At 40.9% G+C, this 19,718-nt stretch overlaps 1 protein-coding gene across 2 annotated transcripts; it reads left to right on the top strand.

Annotated features, from left to right (window-relative positions):
* Positions 1-69: 69 nt before the first annotated feature.
* Serpinb9 (serpin family B member 9) lies at positions 70-9,697 on the top strand. 2 transcript variants are annotated; one of them, XM_090356375.1, is made up of 7 exons: positions 70-167; positions 1,014-1,190; positions 3,164-3,301; positions 3,869-3,986; positions 4,606-4,748; positions 5,746-5,901; positions 6,458-9,697. In XM_090356375.1, exons 2-7 carry the CDS (start codon positions 1,023-1,025, stop codon positions 6,863-6,865), a joined length of 1,131 nt encoding a protein of 376 aa, XP_090212501.1. In that variant the 5' UTR covers positions 70-167; positions 1,014-1,022; the 3' UTR covers positions 6,866-9,697. The 2 variants fall into 2 exon arrangements, with proteins under 2 accessions (XP_090212501.1, XP_090212502.1); XM_090356376.1 differs by lacking the exon at positions 70-167 and adding an exon at positions 437-471.
* The last annotated feature ends 10,021 nt before the right edge of the window (positions 9,698-19,718 follow it).

Below are 19,718 nucleotides of genomic sequence, written 5' to 3'. Positions count from 1 at the left end.
CCCTTCCGGTGGCCCGGCTAATCCCTGGTGGGGGGGGGCGAGGGCGGGGCTGAGGAATAAAAGATTCTGTGGCCAGAACCTGAGCCTGGAGCTGCCGCCCGCCGCAGCTGCTGGCTGGATTGACACCTCTCCGCCTTCCATCACTGTGACTGGAGACTGCGTGGCTGGTGAGGGCGCTTTGGCGCTGGGCCCACATGTGGAGGGAACCCGCCCTGACAGGCTTTAAGATTTTTTTGTGTGTGTGCCACCAGAAGGTGGCCCCGGGGACTTGGAGAAGTAGCTCAGCGCAGGAAAAATAAAAGGGAGAACCCTGGAAGACTGAGCCACCTCACCAAAGTAGCTTCTCTGGGGCTCCTACCCGGTCCAGGCCCGGCAGGCTTATACCTGGGGTGGCCCTTGAGTCTGCTGGGTGATCTGACACCACCCAGGGACGCTGCCCCTCCTCGGTGGCCCCTCACTGTTTCCTCCAAGGTCTCACCTCCTAGCCCATTTGATCCCTTTCTCTCTCTCCTTAGGGACCTACATACATTGCAAATGCTCTCTCTTACTCTGTCTCTGCCCATCACCCCTCTCCATTTCAATTCCCAGCACTGTTTACCACCCAAGTATTTTCAATAATGCAACTTCTGTTGATAGACTCTCTCCTATTCTCTTCTCCCGCAGATGATCCTCCATTTTCCTTTCTGTTTTTCCTCTTCATCCCTGACCCTGTCCCCAGAGGAAAGGAGTTGGTCCTTATGGGCACAGATTGGAGATCCCTATCCCAGATGTGTGGGGGGGGAGGGGGTGCACATGTGTTCACTTACACACATGCTTGTCTATCTACCCGTGCAGATAAATCATTTCTGTGGATTTTCCTGAGGTTCTCAAACTGGTTTATCCTGCTGTGACCACCATAGTTGATAGCCCATTACTTTCACTGGGCTTGTTTGGGAAACCATGGATTTTTTTTGGATTCAATATAAAATATATAAACATTGAGAGGACTATGTTTCTTTCTTCTTTGCCTTCAGATCTGCATCATGAATGCTATTTCTGAAGCAAATGGCACCTTCGCCTTCCACCTTTTGAAGATACTCTGTCAGGACCACCCTTCTGACAACCTGTTTTATTCTCCTGTGAGCATCTCTTCTGCTCTGGCCATGGTTCTCCTCGGGGCAGGAGGAAATACCGCAGTCCAGATGGCCCAGGTAAGCAGTGTGATGCCCGGGAGGCCTGATCTCCAGGGTTCTATCATTACCTGCTTCCTCTTCTCCAGAGCAGCAGAGGAAATAGGTTGGGTGGGTGCATGTCATTTCCCAGAGGTAGGTGGAGGTGAGTGGTATGGGGAAGAAAAGCAGGTGTCTCTTCTAATCACATCTATTGGTGGGGGGAGGGCAGTTTCTCCAGTTATAAAGGTCTGAAAATATTGTCTAGTACTCTGCTTAGAAAATGATGCTGCAATTATTTGAAACGTAAGTTATTAACATCTTGTCTCCTTTAAGAGTAAAAGATTTTGTAGATGGAATTATTCACTGGTGAGAAAGGTTAATCTCTGCTTCTAGCTGCTTCTGAACTAATTGTCTTGCTTATTACTCAAGGAGGAGGTAAACAGACAAAGGAGGAGGAAAGACTGGTGCTTTAGTAAACATTCCGTGAATTTCTGGAGGTGATTAAGAATTAGTCTCTCGGGGGAGGGAAATGGGGACCAAGACATGAGAAAGGGTACCAATGTATGTGAAGTAATGCACCTTCCATCTGGTGAATGTAATGTAACCCTTCTATTAATTACAATAAAAAATATATGGGAAAAAAAGAAAGAAAAGACGTCAAAAAAAAAAAGAAGAATTAGTCTTTCTTGGGTTTACATGATGGGCTAAGCCTGGTACCAGACAAAAGCCTAGAAGCTTGTGTTGAGGTTGTCAGATTTGCTTTCCTACACACATTCAGGGTGAAACTTAATCACTGTGGACTGCTAAATACCCCTGAAGAACTGTCTGTTCTCATGGAGTTGATTTGTAGCTCTTTGTCTAATCGAGTGAGGCATATGCAGAAAGGTTTAATCCTTTCTGCTTCATCTTTATGCCTTTACTTGTATTTTAGGCTCAATAGGGAGCTTTCTACAAGGATCACTGTTGGTTACTTAATCAGTGTGAGGTTTGTCTCTGTGTTCTACTGGATCAAAACCAGGTGCTCAATGTGTTAAATACATATTTCTTTTTACAAGTGGCAGGGAAACTTTCATGGTTACAGACATTTTTCAAAGTAACATTTCTTTTTCTTTCATGTTATTAGTGCTAAAAGACCAGTGCCAAAAAATGTTTAAAGTAAAAGTAGAAGAAAAAAACTCCACCTGAGATAAATCCCAAAGATATGTTTGTTTGTTTGTTTATTGGTGTACTGGGACTTGAACTCAAGGACTGAGGTGTTTTTTTTTTTTTTTCTTGGATTTTCTTCTCAAAGCTAGCACTCTACTATTTCAGCCATGCTCCCCTTCCAGATTTTTTTTTTTGAGGTGGAGTGTTAATTGGAAATAAGAGTCTTATAGTTTCCTATGGGAGCTTTGTACCGGGATCCTTGGATCTCAGCCTCCTAAGTAGCTAAGATTTTAGTCATAGACCACCAGCATCTTCACTGTTTCTTTACATTTCTCACATGGGGATTTTTTTAATATGGGGCTTTAAAAAAATTTATACTTATCTAACTGCTTCATAAAAACAAGAAATATATAGATTAACGAGATGCCATATGGTATTTTAATATATACATACATTATGGGATGTTCAAATCAGAGTACACATATCCATGGAACATGTATCTATCTTTCCTTGTAGGTTTTTAAAGTATATATACTTTACAATATTGTAGCAGAATTCCCTATTCCTGTCTTCCTTACATAATAACCACAAATCAGCCTTTTCCTGTGTTCATATGCTTGACTTGTATTTAGCAATTCATCATCTACAGTTCTCTGAAAATAGTATGGTTTTTTTTTCTTCATTTTAAACTTTCTTTTGGGGTATTTCTAATTTTCCTTCATTTGCTGGATGTTTGCTATTTTGTGGATATGTGTGTTTTATATATACATGTTTTTAGTTCAATTAGGAAGGAAATTGTGTGTCAATTTGTTTTTTGTGTAAAGAGCACTATTGATAACGTTTTATGATTTTTTTTTCCTTCCCAGACACTTTCTTTAAACACAGAGAAAGATATCCATCGTGGCTTTCAGTCATTTCTCTCAGAAGTGAATAAGCCAGGCAAACACTATGTACTTAGAATAGCCAATAGGCTCTTCGGAGAGAAGACTTGTGAATTCCTTCAAGTAAGTTGAGTCAATGGCACATAAAAGTTGTACTCAAGGTACCTGGTGATGTAGTATCCAGGAGAGAGACCCTAAAGAACTTGAGACACTTATGGTTAACTTTCTTCCCTCAAAAGTCCATGGTTCTGTATCAAAGTTAACTACTCTAATTATTCAAACCCAATAATAGCACTTAAAACTAATGATTGTGTGTGTGTGTGCACGCGCTAGTACTGGGATTGGAACTCAGGCCTTGGCTTTTTCAGCTTACAATTGACTCTCTACCACTTGAGCCACACCTCCACCACTTTATTTTGCAATTTAATTAGAGATAAGAGCCTCATGGCCTTTCAGGCTGGCTTGTAACTGTGATCCTTAGAACTCAGCCTCCTGAGTAACTAGTATCACAGGCATGAGCCACCAGCTCCTGACCTATGGTATTTTAGCTAATAAACTAAGATATATTCTCTTTAAAACATATGTATATTCATTTCTTTACAGAAAAAAAGGATGCAGAATTGAAAATGTTTGGAATAGTGTCAACATATTTATTTTTCATTGTAGTCTCATGAACATAATTCTTTCTAGACATTTAAGACATCCTGTCTTCAATTCTACCTTGCTGAACTGGAGCAGCTGTCCTTTGCCAAAGCTTCAGAGAAGGCCAGGAAACATATAAACACTTGGGTCTCAAAACAGACCGAAGGTCAGAATTTCAAGTTCTTTCTTTTGAATCTGCTTCTGTCTCCTCTCTTCCATCTTTCCTCTTCTCCCTCTTCCTCCCCTCCTTCTCAATACTTCCTCATTCCTCACTTCTCCTATTATCTTCTTTTCCCCTTTATTTTTTCCCCATCCTTCTGCTTAATAGTGGTCTGATGCTTGAGCCATTCAGACATCTCTGGATGATTAAGAGCTTTCCCAGTATGGCTAACAAACAAGAGAATAAAGAATGAATAAATAATCAATGATCACTTCCCTCCCCACCCTCTTGAAATATTTACCACCTGTCCCCTGTCGAGGCAGTGAATTAATAGGGATGTTCCTTAGTTCATTAATAAGAAACTACTTGAGAGCTAGATGTCTTGTTGGTGTTGAGTTATGCAGAAGTCTTTTATTGTCCCTCAAGTGTCATTTACCATGAATGTCACTTGTAGGTGTCTTTTTTTTTTTAATTTTGTGCATTCAAGCTTGACAAATTTTTATACATTCAAACTCAATACATTTGCAAATAAGATGTTTGGATATGCCAAGCCATCCTATCATAGTTTATTCATCATGTAGGTACACAAAAAGCAACTGAATATATTCTCTGTTTTTCTTCACAGGTAAAATTCAAGACATGTTGCCAAGTAACTCAATTAATGAGCAGACCAAGCTGGTTCTTGTGAATGCCATCTATTTCAAAGGAAAGTGGGATGAAAAGTTTGAGGAAATGTTCACAAAAGAAATGCCTTTTAAAATAAACCAGGTAAAAAGGAGCTTTATGAAAACAAACCAAAAAATCATGCTATACTGATGAAGAAATTGAGTAGGAAAATTTGACATTTATAAGCATAGGACTGGTGTGCAACTTGGTGGTAGAAGTGTTATATGTCATTTATGGCGTGATTTCTAGTACCTCAAAAAAAAGTAAAAATGACTAGTTAAAAACCACTTGAAACTGAATGGATTTTAAAAATAGAGGAACAAGGAATATTAGATGCCTGTAAATGCTTTGCATTCTGTTACTATTACTACTGCTTGAGAAATTTCTCTTAAATCAACTGTTGCAACATCTTTCTGAAAACTGAAGATTTTCCTCAAATCTAAGGAACTTATTTATTTATTTATTCTGGGTCATGGGGCTTGAACTCAGCCTGGATGCTGTCCCTAAGCCCTTCAGCTCAAGGCTACCACCCTACCCTTGAGGCAAGCCCCACTTCCCCTGTTCTAGAGGTTAATTGGAGATAAAAGTCTCAGGTCCTTTTGTGCCTGGGCTGGCTTTGAACCTAGATCCTCAGATCTCAGCCTCCTGAGTAGCTAGGATTACAAGTATGGGCTACCATGTCTGGCTGAATCTAAGAAGTTTAGAAAGCAATACTTAGTGTTTAAGGTAAATATATATATATATATGTATACATATACATATATATATCAGATATACTACAGAGCAGGGTAGAAGGAAGGAATGTGAAAACATATTTCCTTAGCCAAATATTTTTTAAACTTAAGTTCATTTGATTTATTATTAACTTATTATTAACTCACTATAACTAATAAAACTAAGTGAGAAAGAGTTTAGCATTGATATTGAGGTATAATTTCAATTAAAATATAAATTAGGATGATTTTCCAGATCTCCCTATCTCCCCCCAAAGAACCAAATAATATAATGTAATTATGATGCCTATCTATAGTCTATTACAGAAAACACTCTTTGAACTGTGGCTTGTGTCTCAGTAATTTGTTCTGTTCATTTCCCTCAGAAGGAGCAAAGGCCAGTTCAGATGATGTATCAGGAGGCTGAGTATAACCTCACCTATGTGAAGGAGGTGCAGGCACAGGTGCTGGAGCTGCCCTATGAGGGCAAGGAGCTGAGCATGCTGGTCCTTCTCCCGGATGATGGCGTGGATCTCAGCACGGTGAGGCAGGAGGAACTGCAGCTCCTCCCTCTGAATTGCTTCTTTTCGCTAGACTGGAGCTCAAGCACAGCGACTACCTCGCATTTGCCTTTTTGAATAGATGATTGTAGACTCAGCTTCAGAGTGCCATGTACAGCCATGTGCCTCTGGGATCACAATTGTTTTAAAGACTGGCTTTTAAAATAACTGTGTGTGGGAACTTACCGAATGGTACAACCCATCTCAGCCTCAGTTTTCTCACTGCTAGAATGAGGCGAATGATGCTATCTGTTAGGTTGAGTTTTTGTTTGTTTGTATAGGGTGTGTGTGTGTGTGTGTAGGCACACACTGGTACTGGGGTTTGAGCTCAGGGCCTTGCACTCTTGCTTAGCTTTTTCACTCTATCACATGAGCCATACTTGTTTCTGCCTTTTTGTTTTTTTTAATTAGAAATAAGAGTCTCATGGAATTTTCTGTCTAGGCTGGCTTTGAACCTCAATCCTTAGAGGATGCTAAGGATGGAAGTGCTCAGATGAGGCAGTCAGGTCTGAGTGTGAGTCTTACTTTGGTTTTTCAGGTGGAAAATAATCTCACTTTTGAAAAGTTCATATCCTGGACCAAGCCAGACCACATGAAGTGCGTTGAAGTTGAGGTTTCCCTACCACGTTTTAAACTGGAGGAGAATTATGACATGGAGCTTGTGCTTCAGCGTTTGGGAATGGTGGATGCCTTTCAACAGGGCAAGGCTGACCTCTCAGTATTGTCAACAGACACAGGCCTATGTCTGTCCAAGTTCATGCACAAGAGTTTTGTGGAGGTGAATGAAGAAGGTACAGAGGCTGCAGCGGCATCAGCTGCAGTAATTGTTGAATGCTGCCTTCAAGAGTCTGAACACAGGTTCTGTGCCGACCACCCCTTCCTTTTCTTCATCAGACACAACAGGACCAACAGCCTTTTGTTCTGTGGCAGGTTCACCTCTCCTTAAGGGGTATACTTACTACACAGTACTGGGTGAAAGCCAAGTACTGAAATGAAGGAAGATCCCTCATCTTCTGAACCCTCTGGCACTTTCATGCCATGATGTATCACACCCATCTCTCTCCATACCTACCACTTCTTTGTGCCTCTGTAGCAAGATCATGAGACATCAGATAAGCATGGGTCCCTGCTGGGTTTATATAGTGCAAAACCTAGAGCAGTCTGCAAAGTTTTCCTAGGTAGACATAAATGAACTTCCTCTTCCTGTATTCCAAGTTAGAACTCTCTGGAACTTCAGTTTTTGTCATACACTTGCCATAACCTGTCTGAACTACAATAGATGCTACTTGATATTATTACTACTATTGCAGTTTCCTAAGACTGGGCTTCTAAGAAACACACACAAGCCAACTACAGGTGGCTCACATCTGTGATCATCGCTACTCAGAAGACTGAGATCTAAATATCATGAGCTTCTTATCTCCAGTTAGCAAAAAGCCGGAATGGAGATGTGGCTCAATTTGGTAGAATGATAGTCATGAGTGAAAGAGCCAACAAAGAGCGTGAAGCCTCATTACTGACACAAAGAAATAGTACAACAACAAAACGCCCACACTTTAGTATACTTTTTAACTTCTTGTTTGATATTTGCCAGTTACCAGGGTCATGTGCCAAACCCAGTAGTAGACATTGGGGACAGAACTCAATCATGGCCCTTTGACTGTGGGTCTTTAGTATTTTGCTCAATTTATCTAGTTTTTATTTATTTTATTTTTAAATTTATTTTTGCCAGTTGCGGGGCTTAAATTCAGTGCCTGTGTGCTGTCCTTGAGCTCTTTTTGTTCAAGGCTAGTGCTCTACTACTTTGAGCCACAGCTCCACTTTCAGTTTTGAGTGGTTAATTGGAGATAAGAGTGTCCTGGGGACTCTTCCCTGGCTGGCTTCAAACTCAATCCTCACATCTCAGCCTCCTGAGTAGTTAGGATTAGAGGTGTGAGCCACCACTGCCATGGCCTTATCTAACAAAAAGTTTGGACTATTTATTTGATATCTTTGAACTTATTATGTGAGCTATAGAATCACACTTTTCTTTACAATTTCTGCATTTCTCCATTTCTAACAGTTACATTCCATTCAGTCTTTAAAATTCATTTCAAATGTCATCTTCCAAGGAACTTCCCTTCTTGCTAACAAAATGTACACTTTTGAATTCACATCATAACAATGCATCATAATGGCATTTCCCTTCATCTTCTTCATTCTCAGATTGTTCTCCAACTAGATCTAAGAGCATTGAGGATTGGGGCTTTACTCCACGAGTCTGAATGCCACATTTGCTATCAGCAAATATATGTAGATCATTACTTTTTGTCAGTTAATAAAAATTTTTATTCTTATATTAATTCAACAGGAACACATTAAAGTTTTAAAAAGAGAATTGACTTTTAGATATCTAGTTTTTTTCATTTCTAAATAATATTCTTGAATCAAATTCAGAGTTGTTGTAAAACACAAGTATTTGTACTTTGCCATAACACTTCACACCTTGCCTAAGTTCAGTTGCGCTTAACAGTCTACAGATGATCACCGCGGGTTTCTTTCTCGTATGAATTTCTTCTTTACCATATTTGGTAAGATTTAAATGAAACTTTACTCACATAAATAAAAGACAGTGACCCCGCTTGAATGACCTGGAATCAATATTAATCAAAATTTCTTGCTGTTAAATTACATTCATAGGAGTAATTACAGGAGTCCTGAAAGTCCTCTAAAATAATAATGATTGCTGGGTGATGTTGGCTTCTGCCTTCTCTAGCTTTTCAGGAAGCTGAGTTCAAAGCCAGCCCAGTTAAGAAAGTCCACCAGATCCTTACCTCCAATTAACTACCAAAAAAAACCACTAGAAGTGGAGTTGTCATTCAAGTAGTAGAGCATTAGCCTTGAGCATAAAAGCTCAGGGATATTGCCCAGGCCTTGAGTCCAAGTCCCAAGACCAGCATACAAAACAAAGAAACAGAAACTTATAATGAAAATTTTACCTATTATTGCTATGTGCTATCCTAGTAGCACATTTGTAGGTATGTGTGTATGGGCATACGTGCCAGTATGGGGACATGAACTCAGGCTTACTCCTGGCTTTTCTGCTCAAGGCTCCTACTTTTCCTACTTGAGATATACCTCCACTTCCGATTCTTTGCTGGTTAATTGGAAATACGAATCTCAGGGACTTTTCAGCCCTGCTGGCTTCCAAAAATGATCTTCAGAACTCAGCCTGCTAAATAAGAAGCTAGGATTACAAGGGTGAGCCACCAGTACTCAACTTTCTCTCTTTTTTTTTAACATTTTTTAATTCTTTTTTAAAATAATTTTTAATGTGATTAATAGAAGGGTTACATTATATTCACCAGATAGAAGGTGCAGAACTTCACAAACATTGATACCCTTTCTCATGACATGGTCCCCATTTCCCTTCCCCCTCCCCCCGCTTATCTTGATTTCCCCCCTTCCCTATCCAATTTCAAATAACCAATTAAGCACATATAAAATATATCATATAATAAGGTGAAATAGTGTAACAATATGAGATAACCAAAGGATGTCAAAAGAGATGAGAGATAACATAGTACATTAAGAACAGTCATTCATTATATGGCTTTTGTTTCCTTATCCTGGAGGTCCTTACATTTAGTGTCATACTATTTGGCCTAATGTCTCTATTGTAAATCTCTGCTAGGAGAGCCCAAGGTTTCTACTGATTATGACAAATGAAGGAGACTATTGGGCCTATGTTCCTTTGAGTCTGGCTTATTTCACTTAATACGATTTTTTCTAAGTCTTTTCATTTCCTTACAAATGGGGCGATGTCATTCTTTCTGACAGCAGCATAGAATTCCATTGTGTATAAATACCACATCTTGTTGATCCACTCATCAACTGAGGGACGTCTGGGTTGGCTCCATATCTTTGCTATGGTGAATAATGCTGCAATGAACATCGTTGTGCTAGTGGATTTAGTATGCCCTAGATTCTGGATGGTTGGGTAAATGCCAAGTAGTGGAATTGCTGGGTCATAGGGGAGCTCTATGTTTAGTCTTTTGAGGAACTGCCATACTGCTTTCCATAGTGGTTGAATGAGTTTGCACTCCCACCAACAGTGTGTACTCAGCTTTCTAAAAGCTTTTATATGAAAAAGCACAACGTTTTAAAGCATCTTACACAAATATTATTCCCCAGTCTATGTTACAAATGAAGAAACCAAAGCAGAGGTTACCTAAGATGAACGTCATGAAAGACAGCAGCTGACAGAGCCAGAGAATGCTGAAAGGACATTTGCTCTGGCCAACGGCCTTTGTATTTGCTATACTATGCTTCCCATTGTAATCTGCTAGGATTTATTAGGGTTCCCAAAATGGAAGGTTTACTTATATGGATTGCATTCACATTTCTACTTTCTCTTCTAAATTCCACAGTGCTGAATGTTAGAAGGCCCTTGTGTCTTTCGTTTACATTTGAAATTCACTGAGCATACTGGATGACCAGTCAGCTCCTGAATCAGCCTCTGCTTGAGATTGTTAACCATGTAAGTCAAGTATCTTCTGTGGGGGTTTGTCCAGTGGCTTTCCTAAGCTGGAAAGGGAAAGAGAAACCACATTTTTTTCTGATTAGTAACAGGATGGGAGGGGAAAAATCTTCCTTTCAATTGTGTCTAAAACCAAAGAAGTACAAAACAAATACTATCAACTGGGATATGGCTCATGCATAAAGCATTTGACTGCAGAAATTCTCTGAAGGTGGGGGATGCTTCTTCAAAGGTTTAAAAGTGAGAGCTGAAAGTGACTGAGTTCACACACACTGCAACCCAGCGCTCTGATCAGGAGAGAATGACTACAACGTAGAAAATCTGGCTGCTACTATTAGATCTCTAAAGGCTTGGGGCCACTTAAGAAGCTGTGGCTGGCCAGGTCACAATGACCTGTGCTAGAGGCAGTTATGACAAGTGGTATGGAAAGAGGAATGTGGATTATTTCATTCTACTTGTGTGAATTTGGAAAGGGAATGGCTCAGACTTTTGAATCCCTCACAGAACAGATTCCAGAAAGTAGCTTTTGAAGCTGGGCATTGGTGACTTGTGGCCATAATCCTAGCTTCTCAGGTGGCTGAAAGCTGAGGCTCAAAGTTCAAACCATCCTAGGCAGAAATATTCATGAGACTCTTATCTTCAATGAATCAGCAGAAAGCTGGAAGTAGCGATGTGGCTCAAGTGATAGAGAGCTAGCCAGATTGAAAAAGCCAGAGAGAGTGGGACTCTAGTTCAAGTTCCAGTACTGGTGTTTTTGTGAGCATTATTGGCAAAGGGCATTTTCCTGAGACAGTTATTATAGGCTACTGTTGAAGTGGGTTGGGAACCCATTAAAGTCACAAACTCTGACTGATGTCTGAGTTTATTATGCTGACTGACAGGGGGTTAATTCAACTTGGGAGTGAGCAGTCCCGAATTCTAAAAGGGGGGTGGAAGGGAGGGGTTTTAAAGGCAAAAACCGTACATAGCCACATGCAACTGGTCAATAATTTTACACCACTTAATTATTCCAGTTCCAGACTGCCAGTGGCTGATGGCAACCACACAAGTGAACCTATCATTGTAAAAGTCAAAATTGGCATGTGCATGCAAGCAAGCAAGCAAGACATGGAAGTGGAAGCAGAACTAAGTGCTTGTTTTTGCAAGCTGACCACATAACCCTGGCTTGACCTTCATTTCCAGTACTGTTTGCCTGGAGATTTTTCTGATAAGCTTACTGTATGCCTGACGATTCTCTGATAAGTTTGATAAGGTTTTTTGTAACTGTTGTCTTTGAACTGATTTATGCTGACAATTCCCATGGAAAAGGAATAGGCAGGACTCAGTCATTAACAGGCGAGGACTGCTTGATGAGGAAGAGTGAGGGGTTTAGAGGCTATGCCAGGGACTGGATTTTGGGGTGAGCGTATATAGGGCTTAACATGAAGCAGAAATAAAACATGGTCTATGGCTTCTTTGGGGCCAAGGCTGGTGTTCTTGGCAAGGCCCAGAGTGGAATGCTGGGGTATGGGGCTATTGTCTCTTGGGGGCCAAGGTCAGAATGACCTACTTGGGGATGAGCATGGGAACATGGGAGCATGTACCAGGTACTTTGCTTGACCCTGGGGAACAAGGCTGGACTCAATCCTTCAGTGTTCTCTAACTCTGCCTTCTCCTAGGTGCTTGTAGACTGTGTGTCTGAGTTAGGAAGGAAGCTGTGTTTTAAGAGATCTGAACAAGAAAGTAGAAGTGAATGTGAAAGCTATTATTAGGTCAAGGGGGGGGGGGTTCAGTTGGCCCAAGATGGACTGTTTACAACCAGGCTTAAATATATTGCCCTGCGAGAGTCAGGCAATCTACACTGATGGCCTGCCTGGTATCTGAATACTCCTAGCAAAGCAAGGTGGGAGTCAGTCCTTCCCTCAGTCTCCTCTCTGTAATTGTGAATGAGTCCCTATAGCCAGAGCTTTCAGGAGAGGTGAATGAAGGGAGAGTGAGGGTAGTGGAGGGGGCCTGGGACAAGGCTCATTTTGGTTTTGCTGGAAGGTGAAGAAAGACCAACTGAATCTAGGGATCCAATGTGTACTTCGGATTGGAAAACCTAGGCAGTTGCCTGAGAAAGGATATCTCAGTTCTCTTTTCTTAAAGATATTGACTCCTTGATTCTTATTTATTTAAAACTCAGACTGCCAGACTGAATCTTAGAATTCCACAACAATTCTATCTATCCCTGGATCCTTCCACCACAGAAGCCTTCTCTGAGATAGGTGGCACCTTGACCACCTAGTTTTAAAGAAGCTGTTAGAGCCAGGCACCAGTGGCCAATGCCTATAATCCCAGTTACTCAGGAGGCTGAGAGCTGAGGATCATGGTTTGAAGCCAGCCTAGGCAGGCAAATCCTAGAGAGACCATCATCTGAATTTAAACAGCAAAAAGTCAGAAGTGGAGGTGTGATTCAAACGGTAGCATATCCATCTTAAGAAAAAAAGCTAAGCAAAAGAGACAGGCCCTGATTTCAAGCCCCAATATTGGCATGAGCACACACATAGATATACACACTCAGAGAGAAAGAGAAGCTGTCTGAGGCAAACCCTTCCAGAAGGGTTTTCCCCCCTGTCCTGAGTATTTCTTCTGCCCTAGTTGTATTCTGCCCTGAAACACATGGTGTAGGCTTCTCCTCATTTGAATAACAGCCCTGCTTCTCCTTCCCTTCTCATGACCTCTCTCTATGTGGAATTATAAAAAGCCAGAGCTGGAATAGATACCAAAAACCCGCTAGCCCAGCATTTCTTAGCTTTGGTAGTGTTGGAAAATTCCTTTGAATTCTATCCAAGTGGCTATTTTCCTCTCCTCCCCCACCCCAGTATGTTCTTTTGTGGTATTTGAATTTTTTCATTTAATTGTGCATGTAGTCATAGCAATCAATGTAATTAAATCAATACAAATAAATAATCACATACATATCAATGTTGGCACCTATATCTTCTTGGCTTTCTGGATATAGGTGTAAGGGTAGATGGGACAATTTTCAAATCTAGCCAATTATTCAAACAAACAAATGTTGCCTACTTACTACTGTGAATTCTACTTTAATCATTTTGATTTGGTGTCCTAAAGACTCATTTTTTAAAACCTCTCCAGGTTTTTAAAAAGTGGTTTTAATATACAGTCAGTGTTAAAAAGCATGAATCTAGTTTGTTGGTTCTCAAAGTGTGGTTTCTGAGCAGCATTGGGATTACCTAGGAACTTGTTACAAATGTAAATTCTTGAACCTCACACCAGAGTTACTTCTGAGGCTGGGATGAGACCCTCGGTGGTCTGAAAACCAATGATCTGGCTTGCCTCCTCAGATTACAGGTGGTGATGAGCCTCAGGCTCAGGGGTGGATAAGAAATCATGCCATTTCTAACTCTACCTAAGAAGTAACATATTAGAATTGCTCTTCCACTGTTGTTGATCACAAAACTCAAGATCTATGAACCATCTACTTTTGGAACTGGGCAGAATATAAGGTTGTGATCTTTGGGAGAAGAAGAATCTACAATATGGTTTTACATTCTGCCTCAATAAACTTTCCAATCCATGGCACAAGAAAAAAGGAACTCAAATAGAAAAAAGCAACCTTCCTGGGAAAAACCAACAAGAGATCTGGAGAGACTCTAGCTGAAGCAAACTAACATTTACAGGTCATAGGGCAAACAATATAGAGAACATCACAGAAAAGTAGTCACAACATATGCATGGGGTTTTCTGTGTTCTTGGACTGAACATTAAGACTTATAAGCACAGTATGAGATTTTGTGAGACATGGCAGAGAACCAAAAGGGCCAAGCAAAATGAACTGAGATTCCAGATTGTAATGTGCTACACAGTGTTTGATTTCTGCCCAGAATTAAGAAAACGTTGCTGAACAGCTTCAGTATTAGTGAGTAAAGAAGCCAAGTCTTTAGAACTAGCCTAATATAGCCCTTGAATAAAGGCTGATTAACAAGAGCCAATTTCAAAATTAAACAGCTACTGTACACAAAAAAAAAGTCAACATGATTTAAAGGACAACAATGCAATCAACAATATCTATCCATAGAAAAAGTTGCTAAACATAGAAAACCTTAAGGAAAAGCTGGGTGTGGTGGCTCATGCCTATAATCCTAGTTACTTAGGAGGCTAAGATCTGAGGATCATGGTTCAAAGGCAGTCCGGGCACTAAAGTCTGTGAGACTCTTATCTCCAACTAAACACCAGAAAGCCAGAAGTGGTGCTGTGGCTCAAGGGGTAGGGCAGTAGCCTTGAGCTGAAGAGCTCAGGGACAGTGCCCAGGCCCAGACTGACTAAGAAAAAAAAAAAGAAAACTTTCAGGAAATATTAGTATGTCACTCAATATTTAGTTGTTAGAAACTTAACAGGGAAGTGGGACCTTTAAGAGATTAGGTCATGAGGGCTCTACCTTCAGAAGTGGATTAACACTATTAATTGGTTATCACAAGAATGTTTCCCCGATGAGTGGATAATTTTTTCTCCTTCCCCTCTTGCTCTCTCTCATGCATGTTCTCACCATGAGATCCTTTTATCATGTTATGACACAGTAAGAAGTCCCTCACTAGTTGTGGGCATCTTGATCTTGAACTTCTCAGCCTCAAAAGCTATGAGAGATGAATCTATTGTTTCCATAACTTATTAAATCTTTGGTAGTATGTAACATAAAACAGAATAGTCTAGTAAATAGGAAATTGGCTCAGTCAGTACTTTTTACCCTTAAATCATTCATATTCATCTCTTATTTTTTTAAAAAAGGTAAGTTTAACACAACCATAATACTATCCAAATAGATCTTCAACAAAATAAACAATTATTCCATAATACCCAGTGGCACATTCAGATTTTCCTGTGATCTGGAAATGTGCATGTATATCATACATATGTTTAATTATTATTATTCTTTGTGGTCTGGTACTTGGGCTTTAAATCAGGTCTGAATATATTTCTAGGCACCAGGAGTGTAGCCTAGTGGTAGAATGCTTGCCTAGCATGCACAAAGCCTTGCGTTTGTTTCCCTGGTGCCACATACACAGAAAAGCCAGAAGTGGAGCTGTGGCTCAAGTGGTAGAGTGTTAGCCTTGAGAAAGCTCAAGGACAATGCCTAGTCCCTGAATTCAAGCACCAGGAATGGCAAAATAAATAAATAAATAAATAGGAATATGTTTCTATTGTTATGAGTATTTACTGTTCCATTGGTAGCTGGTATATAATTCACCCATCAGTGATCTAAAAATAGATATGTTATTTATAATATTGGATAAAATAAATATACATAGTTAAATAGATAAAATATACAAATAAAATAGTTACTTATGATATATCTTATCATTATAAACATCACTAGGACAATTTGATAAAAGAAAAATTGTGGACTCATAATTTGTGTGTGTGTGGATCATGGGGCTTAATTTCGGTCTGGGTGCTGTCCCTGAGCTCCTCAGCTCAAGGCTACCACCCTACCCTTGAGCCAAGCCCCACTTCCCATTTTCTAAAGGTTAATTAGAGGTAAGAGTCTCAGGTTCTTTTGTGCCTGGGCTGGCTTTGAACTTTGATCCTCAGATCTCAGCCTCCTGAGTATCTAGGATTATAGGCATGAACCACCGTGCCTGGCTGGACTCATTTATTTTTTAATTTAGTATTCCCTTTAGGTAGTTTTACAAGGAGGTGCCACCTAACAAAGCATATTTTTCTTTAAAATGTTTATAATATGAATTTTTTGTACAAATCCACTTGACTTTCTTTCAGAAAAAACACAAATTGAAGGTAACAATTCATGGCGTGTGTGTGTGTGTGTGTGCGCGCGTGCGTGCGCGTGTGTGTGTGTGTGTGTGTGTGTGTGTGTGTGTGTGTACTTGTTAAAAATGCTGTCCAGGCACTTGTGGCCCATGCCTTAATCCTAGAGAAAAATATGAGAGACTCTTATTTTGTTTAGCCAATATAAAACCAGAAGTGGAGGTATGGCTCACATGGATGGAACACCATCCTTGAACAAAAAAGCCAAGCAAGAGCCCAAGGGATTGAATTCAAGACCCAGTACCAGCACAAAAAAAATATTGAAGGTATTCATTTGTTTTGCTTGGTTAAAGACCGATAGGAATTCCCTGTATGTGTGGATGTGCTCGGAGAAACAAGGCAGCTTGCCTTGCTAGAGCAGGGAGATGAACATGCGCTGTATTCCACGAGTCTTTTATTCATTGAGGTAAATGGTTGGTACAAATCTATTAATAGAAGGCTTTAATACTAGCTTGTGCTCAAGGGATTAGGGAGATTAAATGTTCTTTCTGTTCATTAGTACTAATCCACGAATGATGATGTTTTTTGTTTTTGTTCTTTCTTTCTTTCTTTCTTTCTTTCTTTCTTTCTTTCTTTCTTTCTTTCTTTCTTTCTTTCTTTCTGTCTGTCTGTCTGTCTGTCTGTCGTGGGGCTTGGACTCTGGGCTTGTGTGCTGTCCCTGAGCTCTTCAGCTCAAGGCTACCACCCTACTCCATGAGCCATGGCATCACTTCTGGATTTCTAGTGGTTAATTGGAGATAAGAGTCTCTTGTTCTTTAGTGCTCAGGCTGGCTTTGAACTGTGATCCTCAGATCTCAGCCTTCTGAGTAGCTAGAATTACAGGCGTGAGCCACTGTGCCTGGCTGGTTCTTCTTTCCTTTTCTTTCTTTCTTTTTTTTTTTGCCAGTTCTGGGCTTGAGCTCAAGGCCTAAGCACTGCCTTTGGGTTTTCTCAAGCCTAGAGCCCTACCACTTGAGCCATAGCACCAGTTCTGGCTTTTTCTATGAACGTGGTACCAGGGAATCCAACCTGGGTCTTCATGCATGCTAGGCAAGAACTCTACCACTATGTCAAACCCCTGGCCCAAGTGATGACTTGTTGTTGTTTTTTTTTTTTTTATCAAAGATTAAGATTGAAGCTCCTAAAGACCAGGCAGGGCAAAGGAAAAAGACTTCACTTGGTAAACTCTCACAGTTCTTTGGGAAACTGATGGGAAATTCTTAAGGGGCTCTCCTTTTCCTTCAGAGATGGATGCTTGCTTTAAACAGAGGCAGAAACATTCCAGTCACTTCTCACTGACATTACCAAACTGGAATATGAATTCTTGGTTAGGGGCCAGTGAATTCTTTGGAGAGAAGATACGTGATTTCCTCTTCATAATTCATCCCTACTGAGGTCATAACGGATAAAGGAAAAAGTAGTAATGCGTTATCACCATAACAATGCTGTCATCAAGTATCATGAAAAGGGTTTTCTTTTCCTTTTTCCTGCACCAATCATTTCTCTGACACCACCTAAATGTTCAGCTAGTGATCTGAAGTTAGGATGGATCCTAGAAGCTAAAACAGTCGAGCTGAAGAATGCCCACACTTCAGATGCCTAGCCGACTAGTAGTCTTGTATGCGGGCCCTTAGATATCATATCACCATGCCCTATGTAGTGTCATGGGTGTGGCCCTGGGCATGAGCTCACAGCCTAATGTGGCCAATGGGCTGATAGGACCCCAGAGGTGCATGCCAGAATGGAAACCCAGTCAGAGGGACTAAATAATGCATGGACAGCTCCTTCAGGCGGTGTGGAGTCTCTGAATCTTTGGACACATAGCTCTCTCCTTTATTAACAGTGCCTGCACACTAGTACCCAGGCTCTGCGCTCCCCTGGTATTCCTCCTGTCTAACAGAAGAGATACTTATCTTTTTCTTTAATTAGTCTTTGCCATTGTTACTTTTATCTCTGTGTCCATGGACTCATTCTTTGAGACCACAGAAACAAAGGGCCTCATAGAGGTGTTGTGGTTTTCTGGCCTCATTATTGTCCCCTATTCTAATTTGGTAAGTTTCTCATATGACTCAGAGAATTCAAGAAAGCACTTTGGTTGACTACTTCTGGTTTGTCATAATGGACACAACTCCAAAATAGCCTGTAGAGAAAATGCAAGGAGAGGACAAAGTACTGAGTAGCGTTCGGTGCACTGGGCAGAGCTCCTGTGTCTTCTGCGGCATGCCACCCTCCCTGTGTCTCCATCTGTTCACCAACTAAAAGCTCCTAGACCGTGTCTTGGGAAATGGTCTGAAAGTTCAGTAGTAGGTATAAGGGCTGCCGAAAGGAAAGTCCACGCAGTTTATTGCGTGAGGAAAGAGCAGCCTCCTGTTCCCCAAGATGGAGTTGGGTGAGCAAGAGAGCTTAGGGTGGGAAGTGAGAGATTATATAGGGGAAGGGGTATAGACATAGTGGATGTGATCTCAGAGGATGGGGAAATACCTCAGTGGGGACCTCCCACCGTCCCCAGGCATGCCAGTTGCTAGGATTACAGGTGCCCGGCGGGGATTTCCAGGTGCAGTGGGAGAGAGCCAAGGGAAGAAGTCATTTCTTCCAGTCAGACCTAACAGTAGGTATGACAGAGCACATCCTTGGTTATTGGTAACTGAGCTCAATTTCCAGTCCTCTTCCCTCCCTAGAGGTGGGAGAGCAAAGCTGAATCTTCCAATCCTCTAATCACAAGCTTCTTCTGCCCCAGGGGCTATCTTCAAGGCCACTTGGACCCTAACAAGAGCCACCTCATTAGCATAAGCTCAGGTCTAGTTCAGGGGTTTGTGATTTTTAACATGATCCTAGACCAGTTTTCAGGATCTCTAGCCCAGTAACTGGAGACAAGATCAAAGAAATGTAGAGTTTTCACTATTCTATAACCATAAATGAAAGCAGTCTTTTCGGAAGGCTGACAAGAATGCAAATAACTAGTTAGGAATCAAGTGCTAAAGTGGGCACTATACTAGATGTTGGGATGGTAGGGTTGGATCACAAAACTTGATCGTGGACTCTAGCTTTAATCACCTGCAAATCTGATTGTGAAATACCAGTCTATTCAAATTCAGAAACTACTGTGTAAAGAACTGCAGAGTCCTAGGAACTTCAGGAGAAACAAATCCAAACAGCTCTGTATCAATGGTCTGGAGAGGCATGGAGGATGGGTGATCATATGTGATTAGTAACAAGGCATTGTGTGGTTCAAGAAGCATCTGTTGGAGTGGGGAAGAGGCGAGAGCCTGTGTAACTCACAGAAGATAAAGAATGTTTTTCCATAGCAAAAAATGTCCCCAAGCATTTGATAATCTCTTCATGCACATTTCAAGCTCTCTGGGTGTCATGCAATTATCGGTTCCAACGCTTGCAGCCAGAGGTCACCAGTTCACATTCTAGGATGAAGCTGGATCCTAGAAGATTTCATGGCTTCTCAATTCCATTTCCCTGTGGTTTTTCTTCCATTTTCACA

This window comes from Megascapheus bottae, chromosome 22 (assembly GCF_031878675.1).
Source record: "Megascapheus bottae isolate mThoBot1 chromosome 22, mThoBot2.hap1, whole genome shotgun sequence".
Classification (NCBI taxonomy): domain Eukaryota; kingdom Metazoa; phylum Chordata; class Mammalia; order Rodentia; family Geomyidae; genus Megascapheus; species Megascapheus bottae.
Note: the sequence above shows the minus strand (reverse complement) of the source record. Positions and strands in the feature narration are given on the sequence as shown.